This window comes from Uloborus diversus, chromosome 5 (genome assembly GCF_026930045.1).
Source record: "Uloborus diversus isolate 005 chromosome 5, Udiv.v.3.1, whole genome shotgun sequence".
Classification (NCBI taxonomy): domain Eukaryota; kingdom Metazoa; phylum Arthropoda; class Arachnida; order Araneae; family Uloboridae; genus Uloborus; species Uloborus diversus.
This window is the reverse complement of record NC_072735.1, coordinates 100,904,337-100,928,146: the sequence shown is the minus strand read 5'-3', so window position 1 is coordinate 100,928,146 and position 23,810 is coordinate 100,904,337. Positions and strand designations below refer to the sequence as shown.

Here is a 23,810-nt window from a genome sequence, read left to right as displayed (position 1 = left end):
ATAAAAAAAAAAGCATCGCAGAAAATCTTTCAGAAATTGATCTCTCTCTCTCTCTCTCTCTTTTTTGTGATAGGAAAATTCTTTCCACTAAATTACCCGGAAAATATTTTTTACTTTGTAATGGAAGTATTGCGTCAAGATTAAAATTTCTTTCGTCCGTGATGAGAGGTCATGGAGGTCACTGGTATTTTTTATTTCTCAATCATATTATAACTGTGCAAAAGTAGCTAACAGAAGAAAAATGAGTAAAACAGCTAATGCTAAATTAATTCCATTAAAATTGATTAAAATGTCAAATGAAATGTTAGATATTAATAATAAAAGAAACCTCAATTTTAAGTCTACATATTTTAATAACAATATAAGAAAATAAAGAGTGTTTTGAGGATGCATTTACTATTTTGAAGACTTGAATTTGGACTGATTGAAAATATCGGATATATATCAAAATATCGGATATTTTTGATAATTTCGAAAATATCATGACATTTTCGAACCCTGCCTAGGACTTGATCTTTAAATGCGTTTTACTCAAAGCTTGAAAATGTCCACTGATATCCCTTTGCTTCTCACTGCCTCACGTGTGCTCGGGACGTTCAAAATGTGTTCAGAATAGCGGGTTGTTCACATCAGAGAGTGTTCAGATAACGAGAGTCCACCGTACTCCAAATGTATCAAACAATTCAGAATATATTTCTAATTGTGTTTTTGAACAAAAAAAAAAAAAAATAATAATAATAGGAAAAAAAAGCAAAAATTTATTTTCGAAAAAATTTCCAATTCTAGTGACTGCCACCCTATTTCCTCCCCCCCCCCCCTCTTCAGAGGGCTCAATCCCTCGGTCTAAGAAAAGAGTAGCGCCCTATTCGTAAAGCAGTGTTCGTCATAGAAACTTTAAATATCCCGAGGGAATATAATGTAAAATATTCCATAGTGCTTTTTTTCTTAGTATTTTTAACGTTTAGGATCTAATAATTCATAAATAGAATACGATCAGTCTTATTTTCCCTCGGCAAAGAACTAAAAGAGCTGGAAAAAATCCCCCCGAGAAGCCACAACATCGCACCCAATTTAGTATCTGTTGCAGAGAGTCGCGGTTTCTACTGGTATTTTCAAATGCGTCATGTGTTTGTTTTCTAGCGTAGATTAATCGGAAAATGTGTACCCGAAAACAGATTGCATAAAAGCCTTATTTTGAGGGGAGTTAATTTTAACCCCGCCGTTCAAGTTTACTACCTACCGTTGCTTGGTTGCGACGATGGGAAAAGATAATAATTGCAGAGAAGGTGGGATGGGTTCACAAATTTGAGCCCAAGCCAAGAGTTCTCCACGCATTATGCTCGCATGGCAGTTTCTGATCATGACAGAAATATTTTCTTTTAATGTCAGGGAGTAAAAGAATGCCGAAGAACAAACACGAAATTTAGATTAGGTCATTTGACTGTTTTGAGGTTGATTGTTGATTCTTCTCAGAACAATCATGTCATATATATTTTCTTCACAATTGTAAGGATAACAGGTTCTAATTCTTATGCTCTACGATATTTATTTCATAAAATACTTTTTTTTTAAAATATTCCTCGTATTTTTAATAGTGAATGATCGAGTAGCGCTCCTGACGTCACTAACAATGAAACCTGCGCCACGGAATGATAATTTAATAACATGTTTCGGTAATGTTTGTTGTTTGACATGCAGGGAAGTGCTTTATTTTGACAAGGCTGACTCCGGTAACTTAACTGTTTTTTGGTAAGACTGCATCATTTCAGGAGAATGAAGAAACGAAAAAGTGGTCAACAATGCATGCTGTCTACTTTTTAGGTTTAATCCACTGGAGTTAGAGTTAAAATTTCAACTATCAAAATATCACATACAGACAATTGCTTCGCTCAAATGTAGAAACAATTTTCACCCGTCAGACCTTGACGGGCGATTTTCTAGTAATAAATAAAGATAATATATTTGTTAAATTATGAGAATTTAAAATCTCATATAAGATAATTAGAGCTCTTTTCTGAGAAACTCCAATACCGTAAAAATACTGACTCATAGGTGTTGAAAGTAGTGATGTTCCGGATATCCGTATCCGTACCCGCTTATATCCCAGGAAAGTAAAGAAAAAGGGGTCAGCAATTAACGCTATCTACTAGAGTTTAGGGTTAATCCACTGGAGTTAGGGTTAAAATTTCAACTATCAAAATATCACCAAACAGGCAATTGCTTCATTCAAATGTAGAAGCAATTTTCACCAGTCACATCTTGACGGACTATTTTCTAGTGTTTAAAATAATAATTTTTGGTTAGAAGTTGGGTGTGGTTGAAATTAAGCATTATCTGGATGCGTAATACCGTCAAAGCACTGATTTTTGCGAGCTCGTTGTAATCCCGAAAACTACCTTCGTGATTTTTTTTTTTTTTTTCACCTTTTGGTTTCGTTCATATTTAATTCATGAAAACTTTAGATCGTAAAATCACCGATACCCTAATTTTCGCAAAAATTAGTGCTTTTACAGTTATTGCTTTCATCAATTTAACGTAGTGCGCCCCGGAAGAGAAACCAAAAATTCTTTTCAGTTTCAACTTTCTATATGTCTGCGTGTAGAAGATATTTGCAAACAATGTTTTGAAAAGTGGTTTCAGTGTGTAAAACAAAAATTGTTTCATTGAAGTAAAAAAACAAAATATTATGCAAAGTGGGCAGGCGTGCTCCCCCCCTTAAGAACAAGTCTTCACCCTTAAATATCGCGAAGACCCCCCCCCCCCCCCAAAAAAAAAAAGAAAAGCAAGAGCTCCCCTAAGAAAGTTAAAAAAAATATCCCTTAAAACAAACCCCCTAAAAATTTTAATGGCGCAGTCTGTACCATGCCCCCCCCCCCCCCCCAGGTGATCGCCAAGTGGGAGAGAAAAGAAATGAAATTAGTTTCCACTATGGTTCATAATGTCGACACAACGTTACACGTGTTCTGGGAAATCCTTTTTGAATCAAAAAGACATGAACTTATGGATTAGAGAGCCTCCAGAAAAGTCCTACTTTAACTAGGGCTGAAGAGTCGGAATCGAAGAGTCGGAGTTTGGCGGATTTTAGAGTAAAGGAGTCAAAGATTAAAAATTCCAAGTGTCGGAGTCAATTATTTTCTCTCTAAGTCTACAACTCTGTTAGTGCTTGCGGAGTCAGAGTCGACGGAGTTGGATTGTTTTGATGGTAAGGAGTCGGAGTCAAATTCTCAGAGTCGGAGTCGTTTATTTTCCCTCCGACTCCGCAGCCCTGATTTTAACTACTAAAATTCTAAGCAATGGTGAGGAAGGTTCCTTGTATTTCCGAAACATGTCAACCTGCAATATTTTGGCTCTTCATTAACATTTATTTAAAAACTAGAAAGTCGGCCGTCAAGGTATGACAAGTGAAAATTACTTCTACTCTTCTACATTTGAACGAAGCAACTACCTGTTTGGTGATATTTTGATATTTGAAATGTTAACCGTAACCAGTGGATTAACCCTAAACTCCAGCGGATAGCGTTAATTTTCAACCACTTTTTGATGCTTCATTCCCCTAAAACTACTGTCTTAACAGCAAAACAGTTAAGTTACCGGATCGAGTTCAGCGTCACAATAAAGTCTTTCCCTGCATTTTAAAAATTACCAAAACACATTATTAAATTATCATGCCGTGGCTCGAGTTTCAATGTTGAAACTCGTGGGTTACTCGATCATTGACTATTATTTATATGAGGATATTTATTTTATCACTAAAAAAATTATTTTTGTCTTTTACTAGTATTTTTTCAGTGTTGCAATTCCATTTAAATCATTCTTAAATTATATCCAGATATTCGGTCAATTCGTTTTGATGAAATCCACATGATCGGGATTCTTTCGAAAAAAAAAAATAGATAAACAAATAAATTAAAAGAAATTACATCATTGAACTTGATACTCAATATGAAATAAGAGCCCCCTGTTGAGAGAGGTCAACATGTCTGTCTCCCCAAAGCAGGCAGAGACAAAGGGAGAGCACGACAGACAGTGATGCTGTTGTGTTCCCGAGGTCATTGCCCTGTGGCGTAGGCGAGACCAAAGTCTGAGGGAGGGGTGGGAATGTGGAAATGACGGATGGGGGGGGGGGGCGGAAATTGTTGAAGGGGGCACTTGCGTCATGTTCCGTTATCAGGGTGGTTGTTAAGGAAGCTTTTTGACTCATAATTACGCTCCGAAAATGATCGAAATTGCAGACGCGCGAATTGCAAGTAGAAATCGTGATTATATGAATGTATAAATATAGAAACAGCGAAATCAACATTGAGCGGAAGATGGGAAACGTATCTAAAGATAGATAATATTATTGAAATAAGAATTGGTATAGGCAAGTTATTAATGTAACTTATGAAAAGAACTGCGGATTATTAGCAAATGAACTGTTTTTGAACCTTCTCAATATCCGGTAATACTTCATCTAGAATCCTAGGTACTGGAAAGCAAATGGTCAGAGCTGTTTAATTTCTAGGGGTGCCCACGCAGGGGGAGGGGTCATGGCGCAAACTGCACCATTAAAATTTTTAGGAGGTGATTTAAAGGGCATTTTTCCTTTTTTTTCTTTGCGATATGAAGAGGGGTTGCGCCCTTGCTTATAGGAGGTAGGGGTGGACACCCCTGTAATTTCATTTTTTAATAACTTTTTTATATATCTGAACAAAGTGGCTTCTGCAAAATATGAAATATTACTAATTAATATCGTCTACAAACCAATTTTGTGCCCTCCCATACTTGTTATTACTAAACCAAAATAACTGAAGTGTTCATAACGACTCTTGGCTATTGAAAAAAATGCAAAAATAGTTTAGTGCAAGTAATCAAGAAAAGTTAATGTCAAACTGAACAAAATAAGAATTCTAATTCCAATAAGAAAATGGAGAAATTAGATTTTTTTTTCTAGACTATTGTTGAACTCGTTACGTGAAAATTTTGATTTTACACGCAACTTCCAAGAATATTTTCAAGCTATATTCCATACAAATGCAATTACGATACTCAATTTTTATAAGTTTATTGAAATTAGTCCATTTATAATAGTCACTTTTATTTAAAATCTCCTCTATTTCAACTTTCAGGTTCCTTTCTAATTTCGTTTTTCACACTGTCATTTTTTTGAGGTAAAATATATTATTTAGCTTTTGGGACTATAATAACTCAACATTGTTGTCCCACACAATATTCAGTTTTGGGGTAATATGTCGGCCATTTTAACTTTCGGAATTGAAATCCTTTGCATAAAGGCATTTGAAATCCATCCTGAAGCATTTTACATCAAATAAAAATAATGAACAACTATGTCAAAAGAGAACAAAAATAGCGGAAACGATGAAGAAACAATGCGTATATACAAGTTCTGGGGATGCAAAGCTTTTCAGTTAACCCCTTTTCATCAAGACATGAACTTGTGAATGTAAAGACGCCCGTGCAGAGGGATTCCCCCTCCCCCCCCCCTAAACACGTAGTTTTTTTTTTTCTCTGCAATTTTTGGAATCGTTTTAAAACTTTGTTAATTGGTTTTACTTCTCAGAACAAAGGTAGGTATTTTTTAATTTTTGCGCCTTCTCGTACTTCCGGCATTACAAAGTTAAATTTAACATCGTAAAAAATCATGTTCGTTGTGAAATAAAATAAATAAATAAATAAATAAATAATGATAATAAAAAAAAACACTGTTTTAATTTTGGACGTTCATTGTAATCGCTGTTTTTTTTTTCCTTTGACCACGAAGAGATGGCGGATGAACTGGAAGGGAAAACAGAACACTTCATCTTGTAATAGGTAGGATCAACAAGAACGTGCAAGCAGTAAACTTTTTAACTACTCACGTGATGTCACTGATCCTACATGTTACAAAATAAAATGATCTGTTGCTGCTTCCAGTTCATCAGTCCCCTGTCCGTGGAAAAGTATAGCGACTTCTGTTTAGAAAAATCGTTAAATTTATGGCAATATGAAACTTTCACTTTTAATTATGATAATTTTAAAATCACTGTTTATATCTTGATATTGTTAGAATTGTATAACCCCCCTTTTTTTACATTTTCTTTTTTTTTTTTTTTTGCAACTATTGTGTTTTTCCGAAAATGAGACCCGGTCTTACATTATTTTTTGCACAAAATATACGCCAGGGCTTACTTACGGGGGATTCTTCTTTTTTAAATACGCAATAACTGATTTTTATTTCTACTTAAAAAGAAATTTGTTTGGTGTTGGGTTTTCGATTCATGCAACCTACGTATGCAGTATTTGATATCCAATAATTAATATTCATTCCTACTCAAAATAAATAAATACATTCATAAATAAAATAAAATAAATAAATTAATAATAATAAATTGGGTTCGTGCAATTAGTTATTCTATGAGATTTTTAGTTTCGAGAAATTATTGTGAACCAGGCCCTTATTTGTACCCGAATATCACATTCACTCTTATGACTTCCATTCCGACTTCTAAGTTCATATTTTAATAACGACTCCTCGAAAAAGAAAAACTGAATCCACCTCGTTGCGTGCCTTCGTCTTTACTTAATACAATTTTTCTGATCACCATTTTCAAGGAAAACTGCGTAAGATTTTTATTTCAAAAGTGTTTCAGAATTCCTTTTCTGTACTCCATGGAATAGCTCTTCCTTTTTCTCCTCATTTTATCTGAAGCATACATATATTTTTTCAAACGTAATAGTGAACCAAATACTAAACATTCGTTTCTGACGCAATTTCTTTAAAAAATACTGGAGATTATAATTCGTCAAAAACGTACCCGGAGTTCTTTTGTACAACAATCTTCACCAGGGCATTTTTTTTTTTTTTTTTTGTCTTAAGGAGTAGGGTTTTTATTTAGGAGAAACCGGAATAATCAACCTAAGGCAGCGGTTCCCAACCTTTTTTCCCTCGCGAACCCCTTTCAAATTCTTAAAGAAGTTGGAGAACACCCTGTGCAATAAGTAACAAATAACAAAAAAATAAATAAATAAAAAAGGCAAACGCAATAAAGAACGCAAACATAACACCGAAATATGAAAGTACTAACTAAAATAAAATGAACGTAAAACAAATTCAACTGAAAACAAGTGCAGAGTTCCTTCTTTTTCTTCTTCTTCTTCTTCTTTTTTTTTTTTTTTTTTTTTTTTTATTATTATTATTATTATAGAACGTCCTTCAATTTTGGAGGGGAAAAAAATTCTAACCAGAAGTTTGTAGAATAAATGAGCTGAAAGTTTGGCTAAAATATCTGACGGTTTCATTCTTAAATTAGATTCAACATTAAATTTTCGTCTGTACTAATTTCCATATGTGCTAAAAATCCATTTCTCGTAGAAATATTATCCAAAAGGGTAATACTTTTTAATGTATCCGTTTCTGACACAACATTACATTTATTTTTAACATTAAATCAGAAGTCATTTTAAGAATGATCTTCGAAAATACCTTTTACAAAACTGTTTCAGATTAACTAAATGTTTTTTTTTCTGCCAGTAAAAAAAGAGAGATTTCTAAATTTATATCTTTTTGAAAACGACTACGAGTCGAGTTGCTTAATAGAGATATAATATGCACATTAATCGCTTCAGTGCTAAAAAATTTTATTGTCCTTACACTAAAAGTGAAAACAAAATGCGAAGTTATTTTGTTTTATCTAACATTATTTTTTAAAAACAATAAAACGCCTATAACTAACTCTAATCATTTCAAAAAAGGTGATTTTAACCAACAAAATATTTTATAGTTCACTTATTACAAGATATTTTTTCTGCACAAATTTCAAGAACTCCTTTTTTACATGCCACGAAAATTGAGTGCAAGTTCTAATTCCATTGATTTTTTTACTGTGTACCTCAAATTCACAATTTTCAGGAAAAAATTTTAAGCAAAATGTTTTTTTTTTTCGCACCTATTAAGATATTTTTGCGTTAACTATATCTTCTCGAAAATTCTAGCAACAAACAGATCTTCTTCACACACAAATGGTAAAGAAACTACACATCAAAAAATAACTATAAATATTTTAGACGCTCGCGTATGCTCCGTGAAATTTTTCCATCAAATTTAATCGTATTTTTCAATCAAAAGCTCCTGTGAAAACCAAGGAATTCGAATGCTTTCATTGAATTCAAAAATTGAAACTTTCTGGCAATGTGTAAACTCTGTAATGACAGACTAAATTCTTGAAATTTACAAAATATGTCAGCAAGTATGCCATCATTTGTATCTAAAAGTATCGAATGTGCAAGAGGCAAACGAATAAATAATTAAAAAAAAAAAAAAAAACATAATTTTAAGACTTTACATCCAACAAGCATTTTGAAATTCCGCCATTGCTTTCGCGAACCCCTTTTATACCTCTTGCGAACCCCCAGGGGTCCCGAACCACCAGTTGGGAAACGATGCACTAAGGCTTAGTTTGAGGTTAGGTCTTATTTTCGGGAAAACACGGTACGAGAGCACTTTGAAACAGTTACTCTTCGTACAATACGTTAGTTTTGACGAATTCTTTTTTTCGTACAGGAGCCATGATCGTTGTGGTGCGGTGGTGTGAGGCAACGATGACCCTGTTCCACCACCTGAAGCTGAAGCGACCCCGGATGAACAGCGCCGACCACACCACCCCTAGCATGTCTCAGCACCATCCTCCCAATCCATCCACCTCCAGAAGAAAGGCTGCAGTGGGGAACGGCAACAATGATCATCTGATCGGAATGAAGCCACACTCTGGTAGGTCCACCAGCAAAATCGGAACATCTTTATTTCGTGCCGATGTAGTTTCCTTCTGACATCTGAATTACATTTTAACACGAAAGCCGTAAAGATTTACGAAATGATTACCTACTTTTCTGTGAAAGGTTCTAGTCATAGGATCGAGTTTAGCTAAAACTCTAAATCGTAGCTTAAGTAGCTAGACATCCGCCATCTTGGGGCTAAATACCGCTTTCTTCCTATGTTTACTCTAATGAAGTAGCTTGTTTTGCTTCTTGATTGCGGATTAACGTGGAGTTAATAAGAAACCACAATTAAGAACCAAAACACCGTACTTCACCATAGCAGACATAAAAGAAAGCGTCGTTTAGCCCCAAGATGGCGGACGTGTCGCTACTTATTCTACGGCTCAGAAATTTGAAGTTTAGCTACATATTCCCCTTTAGTTAATCTCAGCAGTATTCTAACAGATAGAGAATACAGCTCTGCGATAAGAGGCGTGACCTTGAAAAAGTTCATTTCTTTTCGGGGAGAACAAGTGGTAAAAGCAGGAATGGCCATACTGTCGCGTCTATTTATAGCGAAACAGAGTATAGCGAGTTTTTGTTTGTAACGGAGAAACCTTCAATTCCCCGTCACGTTTTACTGTGACAATTTTATTGATAAATTTATCGTTAAAATATCTATTATTTTGATGTTGGCGTCTGCTCTCTTGCATTTAATAGGTTTGCTTTGAACATAGGTACCTTGCGTAATCATGGGTGTATTTTAAACTATAATAGAGTCTCGAAAATCTGAGGTAATTGGAACTCATGTCAACTCGGATTATTGAAAACTCGGACTATCCGGAAAACTTTTCCAGATAAAAAATTTACGCTATTCGGAAGTCATGAGGAGGAGCACCTTTTACGTCCTTGTGTAATGAAAATGGTCGTATTATCTATCCTCAGAAAAAATTTTATCACACAAATTTCAACATATATTTCTCTGTTAATTACGCCTAAACCAATGTTGGCTTTAGTTTTCCGCGATTTCGGTACATAACACATTTAGGTGTGCAAATTTGTAGGCAACCAACACATGTATTTTGACTGTGCCCGAATCCATTTTGATTAATTTTGTTTTATGACAGCAGTTTCCGTGTGCTTGCGTATAACTGTATCTTGGATAACAAAAAAACGGTTAGCTGTAGATAACTTTAAATTTCGCATTAAGTTATGCGCGGTTTTTTTTTTTTTTTATATATTCTAAGCGGATATTTCAAAAGGTATGTCAACACGCTCTTTGTGGCAAGAAAATGTCAATTTTATGCATCAAAGTTACTATCTCCAAAGCATCTCTTAATCCGTATCTTGCAGTCATTAGTCCATGAATATTTCGTGCCGCTTAGAGAGTGTTGTTGAAACCATCCTCTCTTCTATTATGTACTGTATGTTGTTAAGTTTTATTTCCAGATTTTAATGAAAGACAGTTTTTTGGCTGCTGAAAATTTATCTTAAAATATAAATGAAGCTTCTCAGTAAAAGCGGAACCTCAAACTTTCGAGATTCTACTGTAATTCCTTTGTGTAAATGGTTCGTATGTTCTTCATGATGTCTTATCCGTTTCTAATTTTTGCTGCTTGGTTTTGCAGAACTTGGAACCGAAAAGGTAGAAAGTCGATTAGAGACGGAGGGAACTCAGCATCAAATGCATCTCTGGTGGAACCACCCTCGTTGGAATGCGGGGCGGCGAGCACCGAAGACAACGATGCCATGCCCCAATTGGAAAGACAGAACAGCGTGTTCGATGGCGGGGGGATTGACCCAGGACCTAGGGCGGGACCGTACTGCCCCACCTGAGTCCCCCAACTTTGGCCCCCCTTCCAACACCCTTGCCCTACCATCGTCATTTTGGCCCCCGGTGAGCCGGGCGAGGAAGAGGACCGCGCCCCCTCTGCTCATGGGGTGATATTGTGGGGGCGGGGGCAAGACCATGAGTCTGGACAAGGAATCCGTCAGCAAAGACTGTCCGCGCCCCCGCCTTCTTCTACCATCACATCTCCATCTCCCAAAAGGACTCCTTCTCCTAAAGGTCCCACGCCTTCTCCTTCACCAACAGCTTCTTCACCACAATTCGAGGTAAATCTAGCACAAAAGTCCTTGGCCTTTTCACTGTAAATTAATATAAAGTATGCTTTCATATGTCTTCTTTTCCTCCTAACTATTCCAAATAGCTGTTTGTTCATGGATTTTCTGTAGTTTGATTGTAATGTAGTTGTTGCAGAGAAAGATAATTTATACAACAATGGTTAAGTAAAATTTATGTAGTATGTGAAAAACATAAATGCATACTTATCAGACCAATGGATTCCGTCCCATTATTAATCAAGAAATTTTTAAGAAATTGTAATGATGACAAACGAAAGCTTGCTTTTTTTCTGTCTCTTAAAATTACTATTAGTATATGTGAACGAATCAAAATAAGATTCCATTGCAAACGAAAATTCATCTCAATAGGTTTCTTTGAGTTGTATGCCCCTTTAAAATTAGATTAGGAAGCAGATTTCCTCTCCTCGAAATTGAAAAGCGTTGGTTGGTATGGATTTCATATTAGATATTCGTATTGATGATCGATCACACATATCTCTTTATTAAAAACAATAGATAAAAAATATTTCCTTATAAAGGTTATTTATAAAAACGTTATAATATTTTCTTTTAAACTAGTTTTAAATTCATTTGAAGAGACCGTACAGTCACCCCCCGCGAAACTTTCAAATCATTTATTTTTCCAATACAACAAATATTTTTAGAAAGTCTTTCATGTTATGATACATAAAGGTTCCTTGTACAGTGAAATCCCTTTGCAACGAACTTCGGGGAACCTCTAATTTTATTCGTTGTAACGGGAGCTTCGTTGTAATCGAAGTAATGGAAGAAAAAAAAAACGCGACTGAAAATTTATTTCTCTAAAACGGGTATTTCGTTGTTGGTATTCGTTGTAACGGGATGTATTCGAATATGCAGTAAAGTCCCTTCACAACGAACTTCAAGGGACCGCTATTTTTCGTTGTAACGGGATTTTTGTTATAATGGAAATGGAAATGTAATTAGGGGGACAATGTAATTAAACACAATGTTATTTCCCTGAATCGGATATTTCGTTGTGTTGGTATTCGATGCAACGGAATTTCACTGTGTTACAATTAAAAGTCCGAGTTTAAAATCCCGGTAATAAAGTGCAAATATATGCGTAAAAATGACCCCATCCATGCCCATGGAGTGTGCATTTTGAGTAATAGTCGTATGTTATTTTGTTTCCAGCAGCCAGCACAATCTCTCATCACCACGTACCGGCAGGCGACGGCGTTCTCTTCCCCACTCTGTCCGAAGCCCAGCGTGGATAACCAAGAGGAGTCTTCCATCCAGCAGTGGCCGGAGCCGCAGGGACCCTCCTCCTCCTCTTCCGTGTCGCCCGACACGCAAGCCCTCAACCTGTGTGTCGCTTCCACGTCGCGAGAGGGCGCCACTGCCAAGGACGAGGACGGGCAGCCCATGATTTGCATGATCTGTGAAGACAGGGCTACGGGGGCTGCATTACGGGATCATCACATGTGAAGGGGTATATATATATAAATCTGAGTTGCTCTTAAATAAATTAAATAAATTTAAATTGATTGGTGAAAAGTGAATGGTGTGGCGCGAGACTTTAGGACTAATTGCTGAAAAGGCTGAGGAAGCTTGAGCTTCCTCTCAGAATTTTCAGAGGGTCCTGGGAATAAGGTCCCAAAGAGCTATTTGATAAATGTGGGGATTTGACGCAACATTGTGTGTGTGTGTGCAGGGGGGCGGCAAATAGGGGGTGCGGAGAGGGGGGCGGTTGCACCCCCAAATTTTTCACTAAGAATAATATAAAAATGGTAAAATTCAATTTAGATAACTTAGAAAATCATTTGCCCTGAATTTTTCAGAACAGAAGAAACTGATGGAGGATAAAGTGTTTGCCTTAACTAAAGAAAGTAATCTCTTCATATGGGTTAAAATATTTCAAAATTGAGTAATCTATGTTATGATGGAGCATCTTGTATGAGATACCCGTACAGTGTAGAATTCCATGTCATTTTTACATAAGTTTTTTATGCTCATATTATAACTTAATGTTCAGCTAGTAAGTGTTCATTGACGCCATGTACTAGAAACACATTTTAGCCACTCGGTGTATCATATGCTTTCATGGGAACTTTTTGTAAAGATATGCTATTTTTGAAAAACATCTCCCATCAAAAAATACTTTCACATCAACAAATGTATCTTGAGGCTCTTTACTTGACAATCTCTGAGTGACACAAGATGGTCTTCAAGAGTTATAAAAGCCTCCTGGAAGAATTACTGGAAAGCAACCTTTTCATTGATAAAAAATTTGTTGTCATTTTAATATGTATGCCTTTGTATGAATTTTTTGTTTACTTTATTTATACTGCGGAGCGTTTTTTTGATAAATGCTATACTCTATCATCAAAATTTTAATTCGCTAATCTTAATTCTTGGATTGACAATTGAAACTCTTAGTAATTTTCGCATTAATGCATACTTGAACCAGGTGTGGAACTTTGTGACAGAACTTTTCGTAACAGTTTTTAATGTATGCCAATGTGGAAGAGGTGACAAAACCCAGATGAAGTTTTAGTCAAAATATTAAATCAATATTTAGAATAAACTGATCAATTCAGTTTCTCAAGAAATTGAGACAGGATTTAATGAGATATATTTATTATTGGTCTTAACTTCAATATTATGTAGGTCGGTTATAGATAGCGAAAAAGAAAATATTACACTTATAAGTAATAGCATGAGGGAAGAGGAATTGTTTTGTGAATTGTGATTATACTTTTTAATGACAAAATAAATACTAGCCTATTTAAAAAGCTTTCTTGGTTATTTTAAAGAGAGGAATCTAAAGGAAATGTGCTTTTTTGACATAACTTTCTTGCTTCCATTGTTTTTTGACTGTTTCAATCAGGTCAGTCATTTGAAAGATGACTTCCGTGATTAAATTGAAAAACCGATGTAAATAAAGCACAAATTTACACGAAAATACAGCATATAGCTATTTCAAGGCTACAATAATGGAGCCTCTTCATTGGTGTAAAAAACTACGCACACAACCAGAAAGTTGTAGGAGAACTGAACGTCAACCAATTTTGACTTTCGTGTCTCAGGAGGTTAGAGAATTGCCTTCGAAGCGCAATGAGGCAAAGCAAGACCTTCCTCTTTAGCTATACTGGCAATAAATTAAGTCATTGGATATTGATTAACTATAGTTACAAAATTTTCTGTTCTTCCTGACTCCAAAAATAGCAGATTAAAACTTTACTAAAAAATAAAAACTAGTACTGAGATATTTTGTAAGATAACTTATAACAAAATAAATTTAAAGCTTCGGTCAAAAAAATTTTAATTGATCTTTACAAACCTAATTATTCTTAACATTAAAACCATTTAATTATCAGTTCTTGTTAAACAATATGTATTTTATACCGTTCTGAGGAAATTCATGCTCAAGAAACTCGACCCCCCAAACGAAATGCTGAAATGCCGCCCCTGTGTGTGTGTTACAAATTACTTTTATAATATTTTAACAATTTTGTGAGTTGATAAATTTTATCCAAAAATTAACCATCCATGGAGTAGCAGTGCAACCATGTACAGTGTGCAAAGTTTCTACATGATATTGATCTTTCTACGTGGGAAATATACTTCAGGGGTGCCCACCTGGGGGAGGGGGGTCATGGCGCAGACTGCGCTATTGAAATTTTTAGGGGGTGGGATGTTTGAGGGGTATTTTTCTCACTTTTTTAGGGGGTGTTTTACGATATTAAGGGGGGGGGGTGCGCCCTTGCCCATAGGAGGGGTGGGCACCCCTCTATACTTTAATTAACTGGAACATTAATGGAAATGATATTTGTGGCATTAGTGGTTTTTGTTTCAATGTGAATAAAACTTAGAAAAATAATCTCTAGTCAAAAATGGAGGGTGCAGAAATTAAACTGAACTTCTTAATTCAGAGAGTAATCGGGCCTTGGCAGGACTCGGGATTGGAGAGTTGCATATTCGATGATCTTAATGGAGACTAGGGGGGGGGGCAAAATCCGTCATGGTCGCAAAGTTCTCTCTGTTACTAATAAAAGTCAATAATTCCGGCGGCAGTAGATCAAACGGCCTTTCTTTCTAGATCAAAAAATCGACTGCTAATAGTTGGTGCTGCCATCTATCATTTGCAGTTTTAGAAGTCAAACCTGGGATGCTAGCAATGCACCTCTGTTTCTCATAGTTGTGACACGACGTCACGACGACAATTTTACGAATGTAAGAAAAAGTATGTTTTTTATGCACTGTTACATCCAAAACTGAACAGGTCAACTGCGTGTACCAACATCGATTTTTGCAAACTAGGTCAAAAATTTATTATTTTTATCAAGTGAAAAGAAAACTGTTCGCTGTTGTTAAAACGATATGAATTCATTCTCCAGAGCTCTTAAGCATTATGTTTTTTATTTATTAATTTATTTTTTTTCTCTTGAACTAATGATGAATTTTTTACTGACAACTTTTTTATGCGAGAACTTTTTCTCCATTAATCAGCTTATAAATGAAAGTGAAAAAAATGATAGAACTGAGTTTCAATCAAAATTTTCACTATTATTAAATTTACAATATGAATAAATGAAAACAAATAAAAAGAACTAACCACTAAAGTAAATTCGTCTTTTACACAATACTGGTAAAAGACTTAGTTTTAAGCAATTTCATAAGAATATGTTTTGCTTTTTAAGAAAGACTTTTTGACAAATAAAGCGATTCGATTTCACTGAGTCATTCAGTTATTTTACCTTCATCTGTGTTAATTTCATTGAGAAAAGTATTTTAATTTTTTCTAATAACAATTTTCTTGGAACAAAAACAATAAATTGTGTTCAGAATTTCTCTAGTTTTCTTATTTTTTCGTTGTGAAAAATAATTTGTGTTTCGTTTTTTAAGTGTCAGTGCTTATTTTGATGAAAAGGTGTTAATGCTAAGTATTTTTGAGTTGTTAAAACAAAAATAGCGCTCTTAAAATAACCAAGTTTTTTTTTAAAAAAAAAACAGCGTTTTTAAAAATATTTTCCACCTAAAGACTTTTTTTTTCATTAAAGTTTGTTCCTCGCAAACAACTTGTGTTGGGTTTCAAAACTTATATATATATATATATATATATATATATATATATATATATATATATATATATATATATATATATATATATATATATATATATATATATATATATATATATATATATATATATATATATATATATATATATATGTATATATATATATATATATATATATATATATATATATATATATATATATGTATATATATATATATATATATATATATATATATATATATATATATATATATCTTCACTAGCTTTTAATTTGCATATTTGCACTAACTTTTTAGTTTGTATATTTGCACTAACGCTTGATGGGTAAATTACTTATTCTTATTTTTCTTTTTTTCAATCGCTGGAAATTATTTATCGTTTCTTTTTATTTTTCGTTTTGATGCAATAATGCTCCAGATTCTAATCAGAAATTTAATTATTTTCTCTCTCTCTTCTTTTTCTTTCTAGATGTAAAGGTTTCTTTAAGAGGACAGTTCAGAACAAGCGCGTGTATACTTGTGTAGCTGACGGCAACTGCGAAGTCACCAAAGCTCAAAGGAACCGCTGTCAGTACTGCCGCTTTCAGAAGTGCGTGAGGCAAGGCATGGTCTTAGCAGGTGAGGTTCGATTTCAGTGAAAATTCATGTTTCGTAAAGTTATTTCTTTTAAAAGTGCATTTTTTGTTTGTTTGTTTTCAGCCAGTCATAAAATTATTTATTTATTTATCTTACATAGCTGTGCGTGAAGATAGAATGCCAGGAGGTAGAAATTCCGGAGCTGTATATAATTTTGTACAAGGTAAGAACTTTGTCTCGAAATTATGATATTCACAACTAAAATAATGATCTTAGCTGTTCTTTAAATTTGCCTTTCCGATATCATATCATGTAGAGACGTACCGAGTAGCACTTTGGCCGAGTAGCCGAGTACCGAGTTACCGAGTACTCGGCCTTTCACTTCTCGGCCGAGTTACCAAGTACCAATTATTTTTTAAGAAGAACCACCGACACACATGTGACGAATTTTGAACTTATTGGAATAGTAGTACAGACCTCCTTGTCTATATAATAGTTTTTAAAACTAAATTCCTGCTGAAATTATAATTATGCATTATATAAACAATTTTGTTAGTGTCAAAAATTTTACAAAAAAAAATATTTTTAAAATTAAAAATAAATAAATAAAAGGTATGATTAATGAAGTTGGAATTAAAACACCAATCAATTAATAGTTCTAGTCCGCCAAACAATAAATCATTTTTAAAAGCAGATAAAACAAACGTGCAGGAACACTGCAGACACGTGTTTCTGCCCCCCCCCCCCCCCCGTTACAAGGAACGTCTTTTTCAGTGCATAACATGTGAAAAATGTAAAGACATTCGACGAAAAAATCCGACTTTTGTCGGATGCCTTTAAATCCACGAGCTCCCATTTTTTGCATTGAAAAAGGAATTCCTTGTAACGCCAAAACACATGTCTACAGTGTTCCTGCACTGTGCTTTTAACGTTGTTTTATTTCCTTTTATTTTTTAAGCAAAGGTATTTTTATATTTTTTATAACTAATTTTTGTTTGTAGCAAAAATCCATTTTTAATATAAAAATTCCATATTTTCTATACTTATCTTTTTTGCATAATTTTTAATAAATAAGTTTTATTAACTTTGGGGACATCAAAATAAAGATTTATTCCATTGAAGCATTACAAACTTCATTATTCTCAAAATTTAAATTTGACTTATAAATTTTAATTGTAAATGATTTCAGAATATAACACTTGCTCCTTTTTTTATAAATTTTAGTATCTGCCTTGGACAATATTCAATTTTTTGCAACTACTCGGTATTGGCCGTGTATCTGATCAGAATTTGGCCGAGTACCGAGTACTCGGCAAATTGACCGAGTAGGCCGAGTACCGAGTAGTTACCGAGTACTCGGTACGTCTCTAATATCATGCGATAAAAGTTTAAACAGATTAATATTGACAATATTATCGCATATATTCTCATACGTTTATTCTTTATTTATGAATATTTTGATCCTCACCTGACGAAACTCTTTAATGCAAGGAATCTCAAATGCAAGCCCGGCGGTGGGAAAAAAAATGATCGGTCCTCTGAGATTCTTACCTGTATTCGTTAAAAAAATGATCCTTATTGGAAGTAAAAGGGGTAAACAAAATAAAATAAATGAATTAATTAATAAACACAAACAAAATAAATAAAAACGGAACATTTTACACAACAATTTGTATTTTAATTTTGGGATTACTTTTCAGTTTCTGTGATTTGACTCAAAGGTTCATTTACTTATCTATAATTTCAATTTATCTTTACAATAAAATTTTACTGTCACACAATAAAGTTTTTTTATTATTATCATTTTTTACTATCCCATCGGTTCGCAAATGTTTTTCACAAGGTTGTACCGGTCAACGGATAAAATAAACAAACAAACAAAAGAAAAAGTCGAGAAACACTGCAATGTATGTTGTTCTTTCTGTATAAATATTAAGTTATTGCCGTAGCATTCCGCCGCAGTATTTTTCATTACTTTTTTCCCCTCCAATTTTGAAGGTAAAGTATAAAAAACATCGGCGAGGCCAGAAGAACGGACATCTAACTCCAGAACAGCCTCAGCCGCCAACCCTTCCGACAAGCCAGCACTATACCAGTCACCAAGAATGGGCTAACGGTCAGATTCTGAAGGCCGCGCTGACCAGTCCGGCCGACGTCGTGCATCTGAGGCATAGGGCTGAAAACTGTGTGTCCAGCTCCAGGCTGGATTCGCGGATGACTCCGGAACAGGCCATGACCATGATTCGGGAGCTGGTGGAGTGCGATGGCTTCGAAGACGTTGCAAAGCTCAAGAATGCGAAAGAACTGCTACAGTGCAAGATGGGTCTCAATGACAAACTCTGTAAGATAGGCGACAACATTGTGTACAAGTTGGTGCAATGGACCAAGCGGTTGCCCTTCTACCATGAACTGCCTGTTGCGATTCACACACAGGTTTGTACATTGATTCTCCTTAAATTTATTTTAAGCTTTCTTTTTGTGTTCAATGATTTTGTCCTGCAAGTGCAATGACTTTATGCGGGACATGGAAAGCATTTTGGTATGGTTTTTTTGCGTTACAATGGAAAGCCAAGTAGTTATTTTGCCACGATTTGAAATTTTAAATGTTTTTCAAAAATGATATCATGAACGTATAGTGTATTCAAATGGACGCAAAAGCATTGCTGTGGAGTCAGAGTCGGGCGGATTTTGAGTAAAGGAATCAGAGTCGAAAGTGTAAATTCCAAGAGTTTGGAATCGGTTATTTTCCCATTAAGTCCGCAACTCTGTCAGTGTAGTCGAAGTTGGACTGATTTTGAAGTAAAGTAGTCGGAGCTGAAGCCTCTTAAATCTGTCGGAGTCGGTCCTTTTTCCTTCAACTCTGCAGCCCTGGACAATTGGGGGGGGGGGAGCAACCCTTGATCGCAAATCTTATTACTAGTTTAGTAATATGTTAAAATAATGTGTCCGTGGGAACACTATCATGAGCCAACACCACTTCTTTCAAGGACGTGGAGTGAATCCGTTCTACGTAACTTTTCGGGGACGTGCTGTATACATTTGTTTATTTATTTCAACTTACTCCAAATTTTAAAACTAGCCACCACATATTTAAGATACAAGGAAAAAAGCAGCAAAAATGGTTTTGTTACTTCATGCCAGTGGTGTACATAGCACTCCCGTAAAGACTCCCGTAAAAGGAGGGGGGGGGACAAGAGATAATTCAACGCACGCTCTGAAAAAATTAACAGTATGTTGAACTCAACATTTTTTGCTAATTAATGAATCTCGCGGGGGGAAGGGCACCGAAGTCTATGTACGCTACTGATTCACGCTAGAAATTCATTCTTGTTATTCGTTTTTTACCACTAATAAATAATTGATTTCTTATAATTCTTTTGAGCCAGGAATGGTACTTATAGCATTTGTACTAGAGGCATGCAACTTCTAAACATAAGTTGAAACCCAGGCTGTGTGATTTCTCGTCTCTGGGAGTTGACAATTTCAATTTTCTTTTCATTCCTGAAATAGTCTTGTAACACCAGACGTCTCGCTGCGAACGAAATGATGTGCGCAGATGATAAAAGCACGTTGTAAAATAAAAACCAAAAAAAAAAAGAGAGATTCTATCCTTCATTTCGATCGTCATTAGCTGGCGTGTAACAGCAATTATTTCTTCTCCCTCGGCTGCTGTGAACTTTTTACTGTTCCGAATGTGTACAATTCCACAAAAAGTCCGGCCACCAGGCAGACCTTTAAATTTTTTAGACTTCGTAAGTGGTCATCTCCGTTTGTGGAATTTATATTTGGAGACGGTTTGAGAGAAGAGCTACGACGTCAATTAGAAGCGGAATGATTCCAAGCGGACATCCTGTTAGACTGGCAGCACTGGTTTAATGGGATTCCAAGCGGACAGCCTGTTGGATGATGTCTTTGCACATAGTGCGCAGGGACGAACAGCGAAAATTTTGTTGCTGTTGCTTCTCGCGTGAGAACAACACTTGCTTTACAAAGTCGCCAATGTAATTAAGAGTCCATCTGTACAGTAATCTGTTTCAATTTCCCATTGTCATGATAAATTTGTATCTTTTCAGCTGCTGACTCACAAATGGCACGAGCTTCTGGTGCTGACCACGTGTGCCTTTCTCGCCATCCGGGGCTCTCCGCCCGTCAACGTGCAGCAGGCAGTGGCCACGGCCCTATGTTCCCTGAGGGAGTGCCTCACCATTATGGTGGGGGAGCCAGTGGGGCTTGAAGAGCTGAGGGAAGCCGGGCCACTCGTGGACAGGCTGGCCAGGCTCGCGGACACCTTCCGAAGAATGGATCTGTGCATAGAAGAATATGTCTGTCTGAAAGTGATCATCATGCAGTCATCCGACATTTGTTTTATCACGGGTAAGAACGAGTGGCCTTTCATTTCTCCCGCGTTTGAAGACTGTTTTCAGGACTGGCGTCTTTAAAAGTCATAAATTATTTGTGACCAGGGTTTAATTTACACGGGGAGATCAACTCCGGTATTTCTTTTCATTTTTATGTACGTTTTTATACATTAAATGAAGGAATACAGGCTATTTACGTATGACATTATGTTTTGAAGCATGTAGGGTTCCTGCAATACTCTTGTCAGAAGTTGATAAAGGCTTTTTGCAGCTGAAAACTACTACATTGTTGCGAATGCGCTAAAAACTTTTATTTTGTTCGTTTCAAAGCTATTTTATTTTCGTTAATATTTTATCTTTTACCGAGTAAAATAAGTATTGTTATCACGATAATTTAAAAGTCAAGTAATCAAGACTTTTTCTCAGAAGTTCCTTACATTTTGGCGATAAGCCTTTAAATTACCATACGTTGCTAAATGGCGCAGAAAAGGTGGTTAGATTCTTCCTGCGTGCCTCACCTGGATGAACAAAAACGGCTCTATTCACTTGGCTTTATGGGTGATTTCAAGTTTCGGTTTCTTAAGTTTGAGGGGTAGCAATTCTAAATGTTTAGTAGGTGCATTAGATATGATATTGTCTAGAAGAGCCGAAGTTTTACTTTCTGAAAGGGCGATGGCGATTTTATTTTTGCAAAAGGAATAAGTAGTTTAAAGAAGAGAGACTCAAGAGAGAGTGAAGAGAAGAGAGAGAAGACTCAAAACCAAAAGCTTGTAATAAAACAGTTCTTAGTATACTTTTTAAAACAAGTCGATGTCATAATTAAAGTTATTGATAGAGTCTGAGGCGTTTATCTCCAGAGAGCCGCGGAAAACAAATTCCCTTCTAACAGTTGAGCATAAAAGAAAACAAAAGCAATAATCAACTTTCAGTTTCTAAAAGGAAGTTATTGAATAAAGTTGTAGTTAGTTCAGGTGTTTTTTTTTTTTTTTGAAAAAGCAGTAAAATAATTTAGCTGTAATGAAATCTTAAGCGAGCAATACACTAAAAAAAAATAATACGTTCATGGAAAATGCTGAACAGCTGGTGCGCCTAATTTCTGCCAGTAAAATGTCTGGTAAGAAACAGGAAAGTTTCTCGCTAAAGTCAGTTAACCTCCTAAAATCAGCTTGGAATCTTTCTGAAGAATTCAAAAATCTTTCGAATAAAATGCATTCATGTTTCCGAAATAAATTAGCACCTTCCTGACACAACAAGAAAGCCCAAGAAAGCTCTTAAAGCAAATGTAGCCTAAGTAACGTCAGAATTGCTAGCAAACACAGAATAGCTTTTTTGCCTGAATTTCCTGCAAAGGTACGATATCAAAAGACTACAATTCTTCCTTCTTTGGGGCTCAGTCAACCTGGAAGGACCGTAACTGAAATCAAGGCGAAACTCTTAATAAAGAAGCTGAATATTCCTTAACACTGACTGATAAATATATTTCTCTAAGAGGTGGGCGTTCATAAACTTGGTAGCGAACCAGGAAACGTTTTACAAATATACTTGTTTTTCGCAGAAAATTTGTGGAAACCCGAGAAATTCCGGTGCGTCGCCTGGAAATAATCAGTGACGTTTTCACAATTTTCTTGCAGTGTAATCGACATTCTAAACAGTCTTCTCTAATTTGAGTTCAAAGTCTCGTCAGTGGTTTTTTTTTTTGGACTTTAATAAACTGAAAGTTTTGAAAAAGCTTAATATATTTTATCTTAATAAAATTTATTCCTTTCAGACGAAAGAGAGACAGAAAGCCAGAAAGATCTTAAAGAACTTGAAGCCATCCACGACAAGTACATGAAGGCTTTGCAAGTATTCGTCGAGCACAGGTTTCCTCAGCAGACGACGAGGTTCGCGGAACTTCTGAGTTGTATCCCAGAAGTCCAGGCGGCAGCTAGCTTAGTGGTCCAGAGCAAGATGTTCTATGTGCCTCTGTTTCTCAACACTAGCCTTAAAAGTGAGACAATGGGATAAGACGCATGGGTGCTCAAATCGCGGAACTTTAAAAGATTTTGCCTTTTTTATAATGACATTTTTTACAAGTAATATCATTCACAAAGGGCGTGTGCTGAAGTCAGAAAAGTTACCGAGATGCTGTAAAATTTTAAAGTGAGCTTGGTTTACCGGAGAATTGGTATACAATATATGAGTTGATTTATACTTTTCAAATTTTAAATCCTTCTGTTATTCTTTATGTTTGTTTCTTTTAAAAATACAAGATGGATGCTAATTGAATATACAGATTTCGAATTTCATTCGCAAAAAAAACCAAGCTTACTTTCAAAATTATGTGAAGTACCAGCATGTTAACAGTATTGAGATTAAAATCGCAAGAAAGAAAGTTAGAATGAAAATTTGACTTTTTAGTAGCAAAATGTTTTAAAGAATGCTCAAAAATTTTGGCATTCCATATCAGATGAAAGTTTCCGGAAATCTTGAGATGCTAAAATGATTTACCGTATGTGTTCATTGGTTGATCAAAGAAAGATTCATCGTACATTTCATAAATATTTCACCACATTCTTCCATCTGAATGTGAGGTAACAATCATTGTTGGAGCTCAAAGGAGTTAGGCAGGCAAAGTGTTTATTATGTTTTAATTATTATAAAAGTTAAAAGTTTTGTTGAAGATCATATTTGAAAATCGCTGAAGTCTGTAATTGCAATAAATGAATATGTGATTAAAAACCGTTTAGTTTTCTTTTAGTTGACTAATAGATTCCTCTTGAGTTATTGTCACTAAAAGAATAGTAAATGTGGTGTCCAACTGATTTCGATGTAAGTTATGAATGCTGTGAAATAAGTTAAGATAACAAATCTTTGTGCTAATAATTTACTTCGATTGCTGTTAAAGAAGATCAAATCAATTGTTAAAAACAAAAAGGGAAAAGAAGTTGTAAAAGCTTTGTAATTGTTAAAGCA

General features: G+C 35.2%; 1 protein-coding gene across 1 annotated transcript; it reads left to right on the top strand.

Moving 5' to 3' along the window:
- Positions 1 to 18,735: 18,735 nt before the first annotated feature.
- Positions 18,736 to 23,546, top strand: LOC129223043 (hormone receptor 4-like). Its single transcript, XM_054857607.1, has 3 exons — positions 18,736 to 18,930; positions 20,571 to 20,871; positions 22,624 to 23,546. The coding sequence occupies exons 1-3, from the start codon at positions 18,736 to 18,738 to the stop codon at positions 22,860 to 22,862; spliced, it is 735 nt and encodes a 244-aa protein (XP_054713582.1). The 3' UTR covers positions 22,863 to 23,546.
- The last annotated feature ends 264 nt before the right edge of the window (positions 23,547 to 23,810 follow it).

Coding starts and splice junctions, on each gene's coding strand:
- LOC129223043 (XM_054857607.1), top strand. CDS start 18,736: ATGATTCGGGAGCTGGTGGAGTGCGATGGCTTCGAAGACGTTGCAAAG. Junction 18,931..20,570: donor CTGTTGCGATTCACACACAG/GTTTGTACATTG, acceptor GTATCTTTTCAG/CTGCTGACTCACAAATGGCA. Junction 20,872..22,623: donor CGACATTTGTTTTATCACGG/GTAAGAACGAGT, acceptor TATTCCTTTCAG/ACGAAAGAGAGACAGAAAGC.